Below are 20,413 nucleotides of genomic sequence, written 5' to 3'. Positions count from 1 at the left end.
TCTTAACTCATAACTACAAGTTTCTTCTTGGAATTTAAATAGTCTAGTCAACATTAAGTCCAGAAAAATGAAAAGGAACTTTTCAACTCACAAACACTGTTTAGGTAAACACTGGGAGGTTGCTGTGATAAGAAGTACCTGCCTTTGGTATGAACACTTACCTTGTCTAATAGTGCATTCTGCCACAATCTAAAGATACTGAGGTAACTTCTATCCCTGGCACCAAAAGATGTAAAGAAAAACTGAAAATAAAAAGAGTAGGATAATTTTAGTGACATTTTAAAAAGGGGGAAAGTATCTGTCATGAAGCTCTGTTGGCATTTGCAATGGTCAAAGCAAACTAGTAAGTCACCACCGCCTACTTTATATACTCTTTTTAACCTTTTGTTACAATAGATGAAAAACAGGTAATTGGTGCATGGACAAGGTGTCTTTCACATTGTATCTTACAGCAAATACAATTTCATCAATATTTACTAGGGAAAGGAGCTTGAAATAGGTTGCTATTTATGTTTATCGTAGTTTAACTATGAAAATCAATCTAAATAAATTTATGGAAAAAATTAAAATTTTATTTATTCTAAACTTTGCAAAGAGATGTGATTTGGTAGCCCTTTGAGACAGGTATAAACAAAGAATATGAAAAAATACAGTGAATTTCAGAGATAAATTATTTTTAAAGGATCGTAATTTTAAATTATATCATCTTTCACCTGGCTGTCATGACCTATGAACATTGTACTATGAACCAGGAGGTCACGGTTCAATTCCTGGTCAGGGCACATGCCCGGTTGTGCCCTCATCCCCAGTGTGGGGTGTGCGAGAGGCAGCCAATCAATGATTCTCTCTCATCATTGATGTTTCTCTCTCTCTCTCTCACTCTCCCTTCCTCCCTGAAATCAATAAAAATACATATATTTTTTTAATTATATCATCTTTCATAGTCTCAAATATCTAGAAATATATAATCTCTGCTAATTATACATATAAAACACCCATATTAACAATAAACTTTGCTTTGAATTTTGTAGGAGAGAAATAGCATGTTTCAATTTATAAGTCTATGTTTGCATGTAACCCTATTCTTCCTATGCGTTTAAGTGGATTTTTGTAGTCACATTTTAATATAGGCTCTTATGAAAAAATCTGACAAGTGGCAGCACTAAATATAGTTTCTGTGTATCATCTCTTCCCTTCCCCTAGTTTGTGATTTTTTATGATTAAATGTCTATTTCCAGGAATGAGAAAGCTTAGTCCTATGTTTGATTTGTTAAATAAAATATCAAACTAATAATATTTCAGGTGTTACATTTTTCATACAAAGATGTTAAAGTATAATTTTCTAATTAATAAATTGAAACCTTGCTATATAATAGTCTCCAAAAAGCAAACTTTTTATAACAAGAACATAGCTAGGAACTTTTCCAAATAGGATTACATACATAACATGTGACCTAATGTCACACACAGATCACTAATCAATTTTCCAGATGGGTATAGAAAGATTCTTCATATATCTCCACTAAGAAATGGCAGATATTATAGGTGGAAAATATAAATGATGGAGGTTAAAGATAATTCCCATCCTAAAATATTATTTAAATGATTGTGTTTAATTGTATGCTACCCAAACCTCTGTTCACCAGAATCATTTGTTTGTATTACTTGCTATTATGCATAAAAAACAATTCTAGAATTATTACTGTATTAGAAATAATAAGGATGGTTTGCTAATACTTAATCTATCTATTTCTTATAATGAAGAAATATAAATATGGAATAAAGTTCTCTTTAAACTATAAAGTACAAAAAATGTTAGCAGTCATTTAACCATCAATAAGTATTTAAGTATACAGAAATCTAGCATGAAATTCAATGTACTTGATTAGATATCCATAATTCTAAGAAGAACTGCTTATATTCCTAACACTGATGATTAGTATAGGCAGATTTTCTCCACATTATGTAATAAGGCAAAGGGAGAAAAGTTTTTCACCTTTTCACTGTCGGTAGCGATCTGGATAGCATTTGGGATGAGTCGAGCAGTTTTCTCCTTGGTCATGAAGGTTATATTTTTTAAAGCAATAGAAATCTAAATACACAAAAGGAAAAAAATTGCAAAATGGTTTTTTCATAATACATATAACACAAAACACCAAGTATTACATCAATTTAACCCAAACTAGAAAAACCTAAAGGAGTTTATATTAATTACATGTTTGTTTTTTTCTCAGAAAAACAGAGTCAGCAGTCAGACACTCTTCCTTTCAGTAATCTCCCGCTTCAACTCCTATCTCTAACATTAGGATAAAGTGTGAAAAGACATGTGGGTGTTCATGTTCTACACACACACACACACACACACACACACACAATTCAGACTGTGATAAGACATGATTTTGGCAGTCAAAAGAATGTATAATCAAGCTTTTTTCAATCTGAAATCTTTCTCCGACTGTATTACATATGTACACATGGAGCTCAAAGTATTAAGAAAAATATATTGCACACTTCTACAATACATATTATGTTTACATATATACAAGTAGAGATATACAAATATATAAAAATTTACTTTAGGATTTAAAGTACATTACTTTTAGGAGTACTGTATACATTTCTATCTGCAATTATTTGTGTCAACATAGCAAATCAAAATATGTCTTACTGTCGTTTCCCATTTGAAGATGTTGCTATGGAAACATAGCCAGTTTTCTGAAAGGTATAGCCGTCCCTGAAGCAAAATGTCTTTCTGAAGAGCACAAGCATAATCTACACAAATAAGGAACAGCTTAGTCACAAAAACATGGCAACTTAACAAACTTATACTACTTTAGTACACAGAAAATCATCACTCTTCATTCATTAGTTCATGCGTTCATTCATTCATTTATTCATTTACTCATTCATATTCTTTGTGCACCAGACACTAGGGTTACCAGAAAAGGACCTTGGCCTCATAGAACACAGTCTAGAGGGAAGGCATACAATAAACAAATAAATGTATAAGTATAATGACCAAAGTGTAGAGAAAGCTCCGAGAGATTATAACAAGGCATACATAGGTATGGGGGGTGGGGCAGGTAGTAAGTTAATCAGGAAAAGTTTTCCAGAAAAAGGAATCTTTAAACTGAGACCTAAAGCTCAATAAAGGGTCAGCGAGACCATGAGGGAACAAACAGTATTTACAAAGTCCCCATGGTAGAAAGAAGCACAGCACATTTAAGCTACTGTATACAAAGACAGATCTCGGGCCTGGAGAAGCTAGGCAAGGGAGGGTGTCTCAGGCCCTGGTGAGCTGTGGACCTGATGAGAAGCCCCTGGTAAGTTTTAAGTGGAAGGGGCATGATCAGCTGTATCTTTATTCACACTGGGAGAATGGATTCAGATAAATCAGTTGGAAATCCCAGGGAAAACTGATGGTGGCCCAGACCAAAAGATGACAGTATTAAGAGAAAGAAGTAGGTAGATTCAAAAATATTAAGAGGTAGTACTGATGGAAAATTGGTGATTAATTAGATGTTGGACAAAGGTGAGGGAGGGATAACTCCAACAAGTGTGTGTGTGTGTGTGTGTGTGTGTGTGTGTGTGTGTGTGTTAGTTTGTTTGTTAAAGTTGATCCTCTCCACACCAGCATTAAAATCCAGCAAAATCAAGAGTACTGACAAATGCCACTGCCTATAACAAGTTAATACCATGCTTCTAAGATTAAGATCTGACTCTTTGGCTAATGTAAATACTAGTAGTATTGCTAAATTACCAATTACACAAGATATAAACGGCTGCTATGAGGAGATTTAGTTAAACTGATAAATTTTAAAACTATATATACAGTGATTAGGAATTCTAGGAAAACTTGTGGAGGTTATAAACCCCAAAATATTTAGGTTTAGTCATTAAAATTCTAAGCAAATACTGAAAATTGAGCAAAGTAATGCACTCTTTCAAAATGCTTCCTTCAGCAAAACAAAACTGAGATGCCACCAAACAAAAAATCCTAGCAAATAATTAAGCAGATTAAGTTACTCAGTCACTAGTATGCATTTCTAAAACAGAGACTGGGCTAAAGATCACCTTGAGGTGTCCTGAAGTTTTTATCGAAACCACTGACACATGCTTCTCAAATTTCACATCAGAAATATCCGGCAGACTTATTAAAACACAGCTTGCTGGGCCCCGCCCCCAGATTCTGATTAAATGTCTGGGCTGGGATGAAGAGTTTGCATGTGAAACAAGCTCCCCGGTGATGCCAACATGGCTGCTCTGTGGACCACACTCTGAGGACCACTGCATTACTTTACATTAACTATGTACAAAGCCACAGTGAGCAACTGGATTATTTTAACTGGAGATTATTTAATATAGATTGACAGGCTTTTTACAATGGTTTTAAAAATGGTTTCCCAAAAACAGGTATATTTTATTTTAATAAATTTGTACCTCAATAAAATTTAGTTTTCATATAATAGCTTTGTGAGAAATGACCAAAATATTTTAAAAGCGAAGGGATTTTATTTTTTTTTCTCCCAATTTTCTTACTGATAAACAAGCTCATAATTATCAGCATTTCAGAAAGCAATAGTCTACCTGATTTGAGTCATGTTAACAATCTGATTCATATATAATGGAATAAGAAAGTAACGCTTATCAAAAATCATTTTATGGCCTGGCCAGTGTTGCTCAGTGGTTGAGCATCGACTATGAACAAGGAGGTCACGGTTCAATTCCTGGCCAGAGCACATGCCCAGGCTTCAGGCTTGATCCTCAGTGGGTGGGCATGCAAGAGGCAGCCGATCAATGATTCCCTCTCATCATTGATGTTTCTATCTTTCTCCCTCTCCCTTCCTCTCTGAAATAAATAAAAAATTTTTTTAAAAAATCATTTTATGGCCTTGGTCAGTATGCTCAATGGTTAGAGCATCAGTCCTAGCACCAAAGGGTCAAGGGTTCGATTCCAGATCAAGGGCACACACCTGGGTTGCAGGTTAGATTTCCCAGCTCCTGCGAGGGCCAACCAATCAATGTCAATTTCTCTCTTTCTCTCTCTTTCTCTCTCTCTCTCCCTCCTTCCCACTCTCTCTTTTCCTCCTTTCCTTCATCCCTCCCTCCCTTACACTCCCTAAAAATCAATGGAAAAAATATCCTCAGGTGAGGATTAACAAAAATAAAAAATCATTTTATGGGTTTTTATTACTTTTATAATTGATTACTAGAAAGTTAGAATAAAATTAAGTAAATTCAATAAGCAACGTAAGTCATTTTGATATGTGGTACATCAACTTACTATTATATGATTAATTTTGGCAAAATTGAATGATTCCAACTCAAAGATTATTTTAATAACTATAATGTAACAATGGATATAGTGGAAATATGTACAGTGTTATGGGAATACAGATGGAGTGAACCATATATTTCTAGAATAAGCTTGCATTATAAGTAGTATGCACATATTTAAATAAACAATATGTACTGTTTAGTTTTACCAAAGAATTTAGGCATATCTACACTAATAAAAGAGAAACATGTAAATTGGTGTCACTCTGCTATGCTCACCAGCCAATTGAATTAGTATGCAAATTAACCCAACAAAGATGGTGGTTAATTTGCATACGTAGGCGCCCAGCGGCCTGGGTCCCTGGAATATCATCAGAACCCAGGTCACTCCAAGGTAGGCCCCGTGTAGGCCCTGAGCAGCGTAGGAAGGGCCTGAGCCAGGGGGCTCCTAGGCAGGGGTGGAGCCAGCCATCGGAGCTGCAGGGGTCCCCTGCCCAAGCCTAAAGCCTTGGCCAGAGGTGTTAGGCCTGGGCGGGGGGCCCAGCCGGCAATCGGTGTGAACTACAGAGGAAACACCTTTTCTGACCTCTGATTGGTTAAGCTCTCTGTATGCCACTGGTAATATTCTTAGTAACTTGGGTAATAAGAATCCAAAAAGGTGATCTAGGGTTTTTCACTACACTCCTGGAGAAAAAAATGAAGGTCCGCTGCTGGAGGGCTAAGAAATGTCATATCCTGCCCTAGCCGGTTTGGCTCAGTGGATAATGCCTCGGCCTGCCGACTGCAGGATCTGGGTTCAATTTTGACCAAGGGCATGTACCTAGGTTGCAGGCACCTCCCTGGCCGGGGCCCAGGTCAGGGCTCATGCAGGAGGCAACCAATCAAAGTGTTCCTCTCACTTTGATGTTTCTCTCTGTCTTTCCCTTTCTCTTCCACATTCTCTAAAAATCAATGGAAATATATCCTCAGGTGAGGATAAAAAAAGAAAAAAAAAAGAAAGAAATTATTATATGAAAGACACATCTTGAAAATGCCTAAAGAAAGTTGTCATTTTTTCATGGTGAAGAGACTGGAGTCCGTTTTGATGAAAACACCTTGGTGGCTGCGGTGACTGGCAGTGGCTGCAGCAGCGGGGTGATGGGGCTGGTGCCTTCCCCTGATAAGCCCAGTCGCTTCCCACAAAGGGAGGCCAGACTGCTGCTTAGGCCCGCTCCCCAAGGGGAGCAGGGAGTGGGCCTAAGCCGTCAGTAAGACATCCCCTGAGGGCTCCCAGTATGTAAGAGGGTGCAGGCTGGGCTGAGGAACCCCGCCCCCCACCCCCCGCCAGTGCACGAATTCCATGCACCAGGCCCCTAGTCTATCCATAAGAGAGATGACAGTGAATTAAAAGAATGTGGTTATCGCAATGAACTTCTAATTCAAAGGTTCCAGGTTTGAGTCCTGGCAGAGTCACTGTCTTTGAATTGTGCACCTGAAACCTGTATAATTTTGTTAACCACTGTCACCCCAATTTAAAAAAGGAAAAAAAAAAAGAATGTGTTTTTTTAAATAATCATTCAGGAAATACACATGCAAAAGTATTCTTTTCTAGCAGCAATCATTTTTGGGAGCCCAATAATATGAACATTGCTTTAAGAAGACCTTAGAACAACATTTTTAGGATTGTTTTCAGATTTCGTATTTAAATTACAAAAGATAACCATTGTCATGTTTCATACTTTACATTTTTCATGTTATTTTTTTTTAACCTGAGACAAATACAAATTGGAAAAAAAAAATGATTTTCTCCAGTGCAAAAAGGGAAAAGACCCCCATTCCCTTTTCTCAGAGCATTCTCTTTAGAAAACTTGTAAATATTTTCTCAGCTCCTTTGAGATGTGTGTGAATCTTTTTTGTTGTTGTTGTTAATTCTCACCCGAGGATATTTTTTCCATTGATTTTTTAGAGAAAGTGGAAGGAAGAAAGGAAAATAGAAAGAGAAACATCGATTGGTTGCCTCCTACCCACACTTCAACTGGAGCCTGGGATTGAACCTAAAACCCGTGTGCATGCCCTTGACAGGGAATCAAAGCTGAAACTCTTTGGTGGGAGGGCCAATGCTCTAACCATTGAGCGCACCAGCCAGGACTGGATGTGTACGAATCTTTTTAAAAGCAAAATAATCATCTGGCGTCATTTGTTGAAAAGACTAACTTGTCACCGAAACCGGTTTGGCTCAGTGGATAAAGCGTCGGCCTGTGGACTGAGGGGTCCCGGGTTCGATTCCGGTCAAGGGCATGTACCTGGGTTTCAGGCACATCCCCAGTGGGAGATGTGCAGGAGGCAGCTGATCGATGTTTCTCTCTCATCGATGTTTCTAACTCTCTATCTCTCTCCCTTCCTCTCTGTAAGGAATCAATAAAATATATTTTTTTAAAAAAAAGAAAAGACTAACTTATCTCCATTGAATATACACCTTTCTCAAAAATCAGTTCACAATATTTGCATGAATTTTTATGTGGGCTTTTCTTTCTGTTCCACTAATCTAAGTATCTATTATTTGGCAAATCTCATGCTGTCTTCATTACACTACCTTCATAATGTCTTGAAATCAAGTAGTGTGTAACCTCCAGCTTTGTTCCTTCTTTTTCAGAATTATTTTGGCTATTCTATTTTTTTTTTTTGGATATTCCATATAAATTTTAGAATCAACTTGTTACTATCTATGAAAAAGCTCGCTGGGATTTTCATTTGAGGGAACTGAGATCTTAACAATACTGAGTCTTCTGATCCATAAACGTTTATTGGATTTTCTTTTATTAATGTTTTCCAGTTGTCAGCATAGAAAGCCTGCATGTTTGTTAGATTTATACATAAGTACCTCATTATTGGGAGGCTCTGATATAAATGGTATTTGTAAAATTCAAATTCAAATTGTTTATTGTAAGTATATATTAATGTGATTCTTTCTTTTACCTTCAATTAACTTTCAATCTGTGACCTTACTAAACTCGCCCATCAAATCGAGATTATCTGATATTTAATGAGATTATCTAAGATTTTCTACCGGAAAAGCAAATATACACACTGAAAAAATATCTGGAAAACTGCCCATAAAATATTAACGAAAATTATCTATAGGTAGTAGGATCCCCAATGATTTAATATTTTTTGTAAAGCTTTAATGTTTTATACAACACTGTGTCATCAAATTAATTTCTTTCAATAAAGCAATAATGAGTATGATACTCATACTAGTATACAGGTTTCCATGAAAAGTATCTGACTTCAAGTTGACAAACTGGCAAGAAACATTTGCAACACACATGGAAAAAATCTAATTTTTTAAACATCTAATAAGCTCATTCAAATTAAGAAAAAGACAAATAACCACTAGAAAAATAAGCAAAGTTTATGAAGAGAAAGCTTCACAGAAAAAGATATATAAATAGGTCCTCAACCTCCTTCTTAATTAAAGAAATGCATATTTAAACAATGACTATGCACCATTTCTATCTACTAAATCTTGCTAAAGCAAAGTTCCTGAGGTATGGCAAAACAGGTACTTAGAAACACTGCTAATGAGAATAAACACTGGTACAACCCTTTTGGAGGATAACTCGGCAACAGTAAACTTTTTAAATGTTCATTACCCTTTTGCCACAATTCCACTTCATGGAATTCATCCTACAATGTGTGCACATGTGTGATAAAACAAACATAAAAGAAGATTCAAAGTAACATTAGTGGTAATAGTAAAAGACAGGAGCCAATAAAAATTCCATCATTAGGGGATTTGTTAAATAAATTATGGTACAAAACTCATATTGAATATTAAGCAACCATTAAAAGAATAAAGTGGATCCATAAGCAGTGCTAACAGAAAGAGCTCTAAACAAGATTCAAAGAGTAAGCAAGCACAGTGTGCTCCCATTTGAGTTCTCTTAGGAATATATGTATATTCCCCTGGGAATATAAACAGAAAATTTCTGGAAATATAAATAAGAAATTACTAAAGGTAGTTATCCCCCAGGAAGAAGGTTGGAGTGATCTTCATTGGAAGGGCCACTCACCTTCACTATATGCCCTCTTGTAGAATTCAAACATTTTATTATGAGAATGTAGTACTTTTAAATGTTCTTCTTAAAAGTTGCTTTAATTTATTGTTATGATTTTTTAAATACTGGGCTTTAAAGTACTCTAGCTATCTAGAAATTCAGTTATGTTGCATTAAGTACTGCAAAAGAGTATCAGAAATCTGAGAAAGTTCAGTGGATAAATGGTTAAATAAAATATATACTAAAACAAAAACATAGTTCTATATTTTTATTGTAAAATATCTATATTAAGTTTGTATTAAAAATAACCGTTCTTTCTCTCCTTGTGCACACATGCACAGAGGAAAAGCTATGTCAGGACACAGTGAGTAGGCGGCCACATGCAAGTCAGGAAGAGAGCTCTCACCGGAAAGTGACCTTGATAGCACCTTAATCTTAGACTTCTAGCTTTCAGAACTAGGTCTTCACCATCCTCTGACAGAGCATTCAGCCTCCAATCTCTTCAACCTTTATTCTGTCTTCTACACTCCTACCAGAATGATCTTGAAAGCTAGCAAAACTTGCCCAGCCAGCGTGGCTCAGTGGTTGAGCATTAACCTATGAACCAGGAGGTTTGATACCAGGTCAGGGCACATGCCCAGGTTGCCCGCTCGATCCCAAGTGTGGGGCGTGCATGCAGGAGGCAGCCCATCAATGATTCTCTCTCATCATTGATGTTTCTATCTCTTCCTCTCCCTTCCTCTCTGAAATTAAAAAATAAATAAATAACGCACTTTTGTAAGAAAAATGACTAAAATCTGCTCCTAAAACATCTATCTGAAAGATTACACAAATAATGATATAGCCCTAGAAAATTTTATAAAATTGCTCTACAACCTGTTAAGGAGTATCTTTTATTTGGGGAAAGATAATATATATTGAACATCAAATTTAAATTTTTCTTACAAAACCATTTGAAAGAAGCACCAGTAGAAATTGTGACAAATCATTTCCCTTTAGTTCTATTTTCTTAGCCATTATTTAATATTTTTATAAGTCAGACGTCACCCCTCCTCAAATTATAACTTAGTTTTACATTGTGTAATTATGAATAACATGCTGCTTATATTGAAAAACATTTTCTGTCTAGCACAAAAGCTGTAATTTTCTAGAGTATTGTCACTCATCAGTTCTATTTTGATAATGAGGTAGTAAAGTGGTTTTCTGCAACTTCCTGTCTTTCTTACCTGCTATCAGCTTCTCTGTGTCAGGTAGTTGTGTGAACTGTCTTCTGTATTCCTCATTCCTGTCTTTATAGGTGGAACTTGAAATCTGTAACAATGAAAAGATTAAATTTTTGTTTAATTATACTCATTAAAGGAACTGAAATGTAGCATCTTAGAAATACATTTTAAATGAACTTTAAAATAATATGCTTTTGATGCAACATTTTGTATGTCTTTGTATGAAAAACCACATAAATAAACATTTCAAAAAACACCAAAAGGAAGTAAAGGAAGTTACCAGCATGATGGAGTGAAGAGTTTGGCAAATCCTCTCTGCAAAAGCAAATTTATAGCTGGGAAAAAAACTGTCAAAAAACAATCACCTCAGTCCTGGCCAGTGTGACTCAGTTGGAGCGTCATCCCAAGCAACCAAAGGGTTGAAGGTTCAGTTCCCTGGACACATATGGTAACCAGGTTGTGTGTTCGATCCCCGATCAGTCATGCAGGAGGCAACCAATTGTGCTATTTCTTTTACATTGATGATTCATTCTCTCTCTCTCTCTCTCTCTCCCCCTCTGCCTTCCTCTCTCTCTAAAAATCAATGGAAACATACCCCCCACCGTGATGATTAAGAAAAAAAAATCACCTCAAATTATTGGAAACTGACCAAATGCATACAATAAACTGAAAAATAATTGTTCATGAAAATCTACTGAACTTGGAAATACTAGTAGTAGAGGTCTGGGGCACTGTTTCGTTAGCCAGCTCCCATTATTCTTCCTACCCTATCAGTTAAGTCAGTGTGGTAGTTCTCTGAGGGTAGAACAAGTCATGAAAACTAGCAGCTTTGCTGAGAGAGTGGATTGAGTTCATTCTGAGTGAAAAGCAGAAAATCCTAGGCCCAAAAGTGCAAAGGAAAACTCTGAAGCTATCAAAGTGAATGTAGATTGTAGATCCAATGGGGGCAAGAAATAAGCAGACTGGCAGATTAGCAGGGGACTTAACAAAGAGATCTTGGGGGGAGAGACAGCCATAGTAGGCTTGATAAACATTCAATGTATTTCTGGCTGAGCAGGGGCTGCATGATATGTAGCAGAGATTAGAGAGATCCCAACTATCCACACATTCCTGGCTAGACTCATAATAAGCCTCAGGGGAACATAAAAACTGAGGCACACTTGAAAATGGTCTGAATTTTAAATGCTTTCCCCAATTTACACACAAATCTGTCAGCAGAAGAAAAAAAACACCTATTACTGGTTCTATGTGTTTGAGCACAGTTCTGACCAACCATTGACTGGCATAAAGGATGACTCCTGGGAAGGCATCTTTAAATAAAAACAATAATAAACAGGGCAGAGACATTTGTTGCCACATGCCACAGGACAAACTGATTTCACAGATTTATTATAGGTAAGTTATTAAACAAAAATCAGCAATGACAAACTTTACGGGCAGAGAGGATGCAATCAGAATCCAGAGTTGCTACAATATATTATCTAAATTGTACAATTATAAAAAAAAGTATAAAACATATAAAAGAAAACAGAAAAATGTGGTTCATAATAAGGAAAGAAAAAAGCAAGCAATTGGCTCTTTCAGGGTCCCCAGATACTAGATTTAGCAGACAAAGACATCAAAGCAGTTATTATAAACTAGAGGCCTGGTGCACGAAATTCGTGCACGGGAGGGGGGTGTCCCTCAGTACAGCCTGCACCCTCTCCAATCCGGGACCCTGCCGGTTTAGGCCCGATGCCTGCAGGATCGGGCCTAAGCCAGCAGTTGGACATCCCTCTCGCAATCCGGGACTGCTGGCTCTTAACCGCTCACCTGCCTGCCTGCCTGATCACCCCTAACCAGCTCTGCCTGCCTGCCTGCCTGATCGCCCCTAACTGCTCTCCCCTGCCAGTCTGATCTCCCTAACTGCTCTCCCCTGCCAGCCTGATCCCCCTAACTTCTCTCCTGCAGGCCTAATATCCCTAACTGCTCTCACTTGCTGGCCTGATCACCCCTAACTGCCTCTGCCTCAGCCCCACCAACGTGGCTTTGTCCAGAAGGACATCCGGAAGGTCGCCCGGAAGATGTCCGGGCTAATAGCATACCTTTTTATTAGTATAGATATATTCAAAGAACTAAAGAGAACCATGCTTAAAGAATTAAAGGAAAGTTTGGCAACAATGACTCAAGTAGATAATTTCTACAAATAAATTTTTTAAATATATTTTTATTGATTTGAGAGAAAAAGGGAGAGGAGAGAGAGATAGCAACATCAATGATGAGAGAGAATCATTGATAGGCTGCATCCTGCATGGCCCCTAATGGGAATCAAGCCCAGAACCCAGGCATGTGCCCGGACCAGGAACTGAATTGTGACCTCCTGGTTCATAGGTTAACACTCAACCTCTGAGCCACACTGGCCAGGCAATAAAAAAAATTTTTTTTAATTTTTTTTAATAATATGTTTTTATGGATTTCAGAGAGGAAGGGTGAGGGAGAAAGAGATAGAAATAGCAATGTGAGAGACACACATCAATTGGTTGCCTCCCAACCAAGGCCAGGGATCAAACCTGCAACCCAGGTATAAGCCTTTGGCCAGGAATCAAACCCTCAACCCTTCAGTGCATGGGCCATCGCTCCAACCACTTAGCAACACCAGCCTGGGCTATATTTTTAATCAAAATGAATTAAAATGGTATCCTAAATTATGTTGTACACCTGAAACTAATATAAAATAATATTGAATGCACACTGTAATTGAAAATTTTTTTAAAAAATTTTAAATGGTATCCTAAAAAATATTTGGCACATAAAGAGAGAATTAAAAGGGGAAAAGAAGACAAAAAAGATATGAAACATTGAGAAAACAAATAGCAAAATGGCTACTCACAAATACAACCATATTGTAACTACATCTACACTAATAAAAGAGAAACATGGTAATTAGTGTACAACTGCTACCCTTCCCATTGGCTAATCAGCATATCCTTATGCAAATTAACTGTCAGCCAAGATGGCGGCCGGCAGCCATGCACTGAAGCGAACAGGGAGGCTTGCTTGCTCCAGTGATGGCGAACTCCAACGTTCCCCGCCTGACTTGCCGGCCTCTCAGCTGCAACTCTAAGCAACTATGTTGCAAATATAGAAGCTAAACAAAACCCTAGAAACCGGCTTTCAGTCAGCCAGGCTTCAGCCAGCTGGACCGCAACATTGTATCAAATACAGAAGGTAAAGGCCAGAAACCTGCTTTCAGCAGCGAGGCCTCAGAGCTAAAGCTGGCCCAGAATAGAAAAAAGAAAAAGAAAAAAAGGAGCAGTTGGGAGCTTCAGTCACCTGCCAGCCTGAAAACGGCCCTCAGCCCCTCAGCCAGACTGGCCAGGCACCCCAGTGGGGACCCCCACCCTGATCCAGGACACCCTTCAGGGCAAACCAGCCAGCCCCCACCCGTGCACCAGGCCTTTATCCTATATAGTAAAAGGGTAATATGCCTCCCGGCACCGGGATCAGCAGAGCCGCAAGGCCTCCCGGCACCGGGATCAGCGTGACAGGGGGCAGCACCCAAACCCCCTGATTGCCCTGCTGCTCTGTGTGTGACAGGGGGCGGGGCCACAACCTCCCTATCCGCCCTGCTCTGTTCGTGACAGGGGGGAGCTCCCCAACCCCCTGATCAGCCCTGCTCTGTGCCTGATAGGGGGGAGTTCCCCAACCCCCTGATCACCCTGTGGCTCTGTGTGTGACAGGGTGCGGCACCCCAACAACTCCCCCCCCCCCCCACGGGCCCTGCTCTGTGTGACAGGGTAGAGCCATAACCTCTCCATCAGCCCTGCCCTGAGTGTGACAGTGGCGGCGCCCCAACCCCCTGATCGGCCCTGCTCTGTGGGTAATAGAGGGTGGTGCCCCAACCCTCTTCCACGGGCCTTGCTCTGTGTGTGACAGGGTAGAGCCATAACCCCCCATTGGCCCTGCCCTGAGTGTGACAGGGCGCAGCGCCCCAACCCCCTGATCCGCCCTGCTCTGTGTGTGACAGGGAGCAGTGCCCCAACTCCCCTATGGGCCCTACTCTGTGAGTGACAGGGGGGAGCTCCTCAACCCCCTGATCAGCCCTGCTCTGTGCATGACAGGGGGGAGCTCCTCAACCCCCTGATGGGCCCTGCTCTGTGTGTGACAGGGTACGGAGCCCCAACACCCCTGATGAGCCTTACTCTGTGAGTGACAGGGGGCAGCGCCCCAACCCCCTGATCGGCCCTGCTCTGTGCGTGACAGGGGGTGGCGCCGCAACCTCCTCATCGACCCTGCCTTGAGTGTGACAGGGGGCGGTGCCCCAACCCCCCAATCGGCCCTACCCTGAGAGTGACTGAGGGTGGCATCGCAACCTTCAGATCCGCCCTGCTCTGTGCATGACAGGGGGCGGCGCCCCAACTCCCCAATCGGCCCTGCTCTGAGCCCGACCAGGGGCTGCACCTAGGGATTGGGTGTGCCCTCTGCCACCCGGGAGCAGGCCTAAGCCAGCAGGTCGTTATCTCCCGAGGGGTCCCAGACTGCGAGAGGGCACAGGCCGGGCTGGGGGACCCCCCTCCCCCCCAGTGCACAAATTTTTGTGCACCGGGCCTCTAGTTAAATATAAATGTACTAAACCAGGGGCGGGCAAATTTTTTGACTCAAGGGCCACAATGGGTTCTTAAACTGGACCAGAGGGCCGGAACAAAAGCATGGATGGAGTGTTTGTGTGAACTAATATAAATTCAAAGTAAACATCATTACATAAAAGGGTACGGTCTTTTTTTTTTTTTTTTTTAGTTTTATTCATTTCAAACTGGCCGGATCCGGCCCACGGGCCGTAGTTTGCCCACGGCTGGACTAAACACAGAGACTGACAAACTGGATAAAAATAGACCCAACTAAATGCTGTCTACAAAAGACACACCCTAAATCCAAAAGTAGTGGAGGGGCAGGGATGGACTGCAGGGGGCCAATGGGGGGGAAATGGGGATATATGTAATACTTTCAACAACAAATAATTATTTTTAAAAATCACAAGCTCTAGCCGGCATGGCTCAGTGGATAGGGCGTTGACCTGTGGACTGAAGGATCACAGGTTCGATTCCAGTCAAGGGCATATGCCTGGGTTTCAGGATCGATCCCCAGTGGGGGGCGTGCAGGAGGCAGCCGATTAATGATTCTCTCTCATCATTGATGTTTCTATCTCTCTCTCTCCCTCTCCCTTCCTCTCTGAAATCAATAAAAATATTTTTTAAACACACACACACACACAAAAGTGAAAGAATGGAAAAAGATATACCATACAAACAATAACCCTAAGAGAATATGAGTGACTATATTACTATATGCTGAAATAGACTTTAAGACAAAAAAATTAATAGACACTAAGATATTTTTAATAATTAAAAGATCAATATATGAGAAAGATACAACAATTTTAAATGTATACATAACAAACAGCAAAGCCCCAAAAATTAGGAAGCAAAAACTGACAACACAATTGGAAAACAGACCATTCAACATAAGTTAGATATACTATTAAGCCATTCTCAATAACTGATAGAATGACTGGACAGAAAGCCAGCAAGGATATAGAAGACTTTAACAACAGTATCTAGCCATTTACAACAGCTATGTAGAAGGCATTATACTAAGTGAAATAAGCCACACAAAGAAAGACAAACACTAGGTAGTATTACTTTACTATGGAACCTAAATAAAAAGAGAAACCCATAGAAACAGAGTAGAAAGTGGTTGCCAGGGGCTTGGGAGTAAAAATAATGAGAAATTGGTAAAGGGGTGCAAAAGTTCATCTATAACATGAATAAGTTCTGAGGAACTAACGTAGGATATGATGACTATAGTTGATAACACTGCACTGTGTAACTGAACTTGACATTTGCTAAGAAAGAACTTAATATTGTCCCAAATAGAATTAATATGTAAAGTGATGGATGTATTAATTAACTAAGTGGAAGGTATTCTTTCATAATGTGTGTGCATATCAAATCCTCACAACATACACTTTAAATAGTTCACAAGTTTATTTGTCAATTATATTATCTATATATATAAAAAGCTAATATGCAAAGTGTTCCCTCGGGAGTTCAACCGCAAGACCGGGAGTTTGATCACTTGCTATGATGTGCACTGACCACCAGGGGGCAACACAGAACATGGCAGGCGACTAGCGGCGATGGTGGTGGGGCTCTGAGGAAGCAAGGGAAGGAGGAGATGGGGAAGCGGGGAGGCAGGGAGGCGAGGAACCTGATCAGCCCTGATCACCAGCCAGGCCTAGGGACCCTACCCTTGCACGAATTTCATGCACCGGGCCTCTAGTATGTCAATAAAACTGAGAGGAGGGGAAGAAACATTATCCACCAACTATATTTGCCACTTATAAAACACTTCATTAAACCAGTGTGGAATCTGTACTTTTTTTCAAGTACAGAACATTCTCCAAAATATATAATATGCTAGGTCACAAAACAAGTTTCAATTAATTTAAAAGGATTGAAACCATACAAAGTATGTTGTCTGTCAAAATAGCCTGGTACTATCACAAGAACAGGCATAGAGAACAATGGAACAAAACAGAGACCCCAGAAATCGACTCACATCATTATGGTCTATTAATATTTGACAAAGGAGGCAAGCACATACAATAGAGTAAAGATAGTCTCTTCAAGAAATGGTTTTGGGAAAATTGGATAATTACATGCCAAAAAAAAAATGAAACTAGACCACCGACTTACACCATACACAAGAATAAACTCAAAATGGATAAAGGACTTAAATGCAAGCCATGAAACCATAAAAATCCTAGAGGAAAACATAGGCAGTAAAATCTCAGACATCTCACAGATACATCCCCTATGGCAAGGAAAACAAAGGAAAAATAAACAAATGGGAGTGCATAAAACTAAAAAGCTTCTGCACAGCCAAAGAAACCATTAACAAAATGAAAAGGAAACCCCTATATGGGAGAACATATTTGCCAGTGGTATATATGATAAGCAGTTAATTTCCAAAATATATAAAGAACTTATACAACTCAACACCAGGAAGACAAACAATCCAATGAAAAAACGGGCAAAGAACCTGACACTTCTCCAAAGAGTACATACAGATGGCCAATAGAGATACAAAAAAATGCTCAGCATCACTAGTCATCAGAGAGATGCAAATTAAAATGACAATGAGATATTACCTCACACCTGCTAGAATAGCTACCATCAATAAGTCAGCAAACAAGTGGTGGCAAGGAAGTGGAGAAAAGGAAACCCTAGTACATTGCTGGTGGGAATGCAGCCTGGTGCAGCCACTGTGAAAAATAGTATGGAGTTTCTTCAAGAAATTAATAATGGAACTTCCTTTTGACCCAGTGATCCTACTTCTGGATATATACCCTAAGAATCCCAAAACACCAATCAGAAAGAATACATGCACCCTTATGTTCATAGCTGCGTTATTTACAACAGCCAAGATCTGGAAACAGTTAAAGTGCCTATCAGTAGATGAGTGGATAAAAAACTGTGGTACATTTACACAATGGAATACTAACTACACCAGCCGTGGGCAAACTATGGCCCGCGGCCGGATCCGGCCCGTTCGGCTGTTCTATCCGGCCCTCGGAGCCGAAAGAACGGAGGGTTCTCTTGCTCTCCCCTCCGCTCCTTCACCAGCAGCAGTGTTAACATGGCAACATCGGGAAACACGGCCGCAGCTCCTTCTTCTGAGTGGGCGGATTTATATCCGCCCATTCAGTAGAAGGAACAACCTCTCAATCTTCCAGAGGCTCCTTGTAATGCCCGCGGATGCGTCTCCCGACATCACCATGGGAATGTGACATCACCCTGGGAACGCGTAGACACGTTATCGTGGTGATGTAGGGAGACACGCCCCTGGAGAGCACAGTATCAGAGCCTTTCTGAGGTAAGATTAAGAGCTCTACTCAAACACAATTTTTTCCTGTTCCCACATTCTGTACATCACAATGACTTGTTAATAAAACAACAAAGACTTTCAGCTTTTAGGGCTTGTATCCACTGCAGTTTTTTTTCCCACATTGCCATCTACATCTACGTCCCGGGCATAATTTGGAAGTTGCACTAAAGAAAATGTTTAATTTACTGTTTACACATTTTGTTCTTTTCTATTTGTTTTAGTTTTAAATTATTTTATTATATTTAAGTTTAATTTGAAAGGCTTTTGTACCTTTCCTTTGTTAGGTAATTTTATTTTGCCTTTGCCATCTTCAATATAAGGTATGTTATTGTGCTATGATTCCTCCATTTTTTGAAGTTTCAAATTATAATAATTAGTGTTTACACTCTTCTTGTTAAAATGTTTGAAATGAATAAAACTATTGAAATAAAAAAAAAGGACCGTACCCTTTTATGTAATGATGTTTACTTTGAATTTATATTAGTTCACACAAACACTCCATCCATGCTTTTGTTCTGGCCCTCCTGTCCAGTTTAAGAACCCACTGTGGCCCTCGAGTCAAAAAGTTTGCCCACCTCTGAACTACACTAATAAAAGACAAAGATGCTAATTGACCATACCTTCGCTACGCCCACCAGCCAATCAGAAGAGTATGCAAATTAACCTAACAAAGATGGTGGTTAATTTGCATACACAGGCGCCCAGCGAAGACTGAAGACAGTGTAGAAGGAAGCCAAGCATTGCAGAAGGGAGCCAAGCGGCAGAGAAGGGAATGGATCGGAGGTAGCAGAGACGGGAGCGGACCTGAGGCAGCGGACACGGGAGGGAGGCGAAGCAGAGGACACAGGAGGGAGCTGAGGTGGCGGGGAAGAAAGGGAGCCGAGGCAGCGGGGAAGGGAGCGAAGCCCGCTTCGGTGGGCTTCTCTCCCTTCTCTGCTTTGCTCTGGTCTCAGGAAGCCCTATTCTTGAAGGAATAGGCTTGAGGAAGCCCTATTCTTGCAGGAATCTTCCTGCAACGGGCCTCTAGTGCAGCTATAAAAAAGAAGAATCTCTTACCCTATGCAACAGCATGGATGGGCCTGGAATTTATAATGCTAAGCAAAATAAGCCAGTCAGAGAAAGACAAATACCATATGATCTCACTTACATGGGGAATCTAATGAACAAAATAAACTATCAAACAAAATAGAAACAGAGGTATGGATACATGGAACAGACTGGCAGCTATTAGAGGGGAGTGCAGGGGGATGACTGGATGAAAGAAGGTGAAGGGATTGGTCAACGAACATATATGCATATTGCATAGACACAGACAACAGTGTGGTGATGGCCAGATGGAAAGGGGTGCAGGGCAGGCACAGGGGGAAAACGGGGACATCTGTAGTAGTATCAACGACATAAATAAAGTTATTCCACCAAATCCAGGCAAAAAAGAAGAGATGGTAGAAAAAGAATTTCTGGAAGGGGTGATAAAAACTTGAGCACCTTCCATTTAGTTTAAGTGTAAATATGATCATTTAAAACAAACATTACTCTGAGTTGTATAATTTCTCTTTTTTTTTGTATGTAACAAAACACATTTCAGGTTGTATTTAAATATTTTTAATTAAGAGTAAATGTCTGAATGTGGCCTGGATCATGTTTAAATAGTGTTGGTACATATTGATTATGGTGTCTAAGATTATATTTATATAGTTTTTTAAAAAAGAAAAGAAAAAGGCATACCTTTGCCACTTTTATTACAATGTCTCTGCTCATATATTCTTTTAATTAATCCTGTGATTCACTGTACTTCCTGATTCTAAAGTCTTTCATCAAAAATAGAAAGCTTTCATGCATCCTCTCTTTGAATATTGCCTCTTGCTCATTCTCTATGTTCACCTCTGAAACTCCTATTAGATTCATAATGAACTTCTCTACTTTTCTTCTTATATCTTAAACCATTCTCTT

General features: G+C 39.6%; 1 protein-coding gene across 1 annotated transcript in view; it reads right to left on the bottom strand.

Moving 5' to 3' along the window:
* The window catches only part of GRAMD1C (GRAM domain containing 1C), a 79,888-nt gene that overhangs the window by 51,457 nt on the left and 8,018 nt on the right, over nt 1–20,413 (bottom strand). The window contains exons 3-6 of the mRNA XM_070406223.1: nt 10,541–10,625; nt 2,669–2,772; nt 1,997–2,092; nt 162–242 (exon numbers count right to left, since the gene is read on the bottom strand). Of these exons, the coding sequence (XP_070262324.1) occupies nt 162–242; nt 1,997–2,092; nt 2,669–2,772; nt 10,541–10,625 (366 nt within the window). The remainder of the gene's footprint in view (nt 1–161; nt 243–1,996; nt 2,093–2,668; nt 2,773–10,540; nt 10,626–20,413) is intronic.

Source organism: Myotis yumanensis, unplaced genomic scaffold (genome assembly GCF_028538775.1).
Source record: "Myotis yumanensis isolate MYYU_CA2020_CCGP unplaced genomic scaffold, mMyoYum1.0.hap1 SCAF_2, whole genome shotgun sequence".
In the NCBI taxonomy this organism is placed as follows: Eukaryota; Metazoa; Chordata; class Mammalia; order Chiroptera; family Vespertilionidae; genus Myotis; species Myotis yumanensis.
Note: the sequence above shows the minus strand (reverse complement) of the source record. Positions and strands in the feature narration are given on the sequence as shown.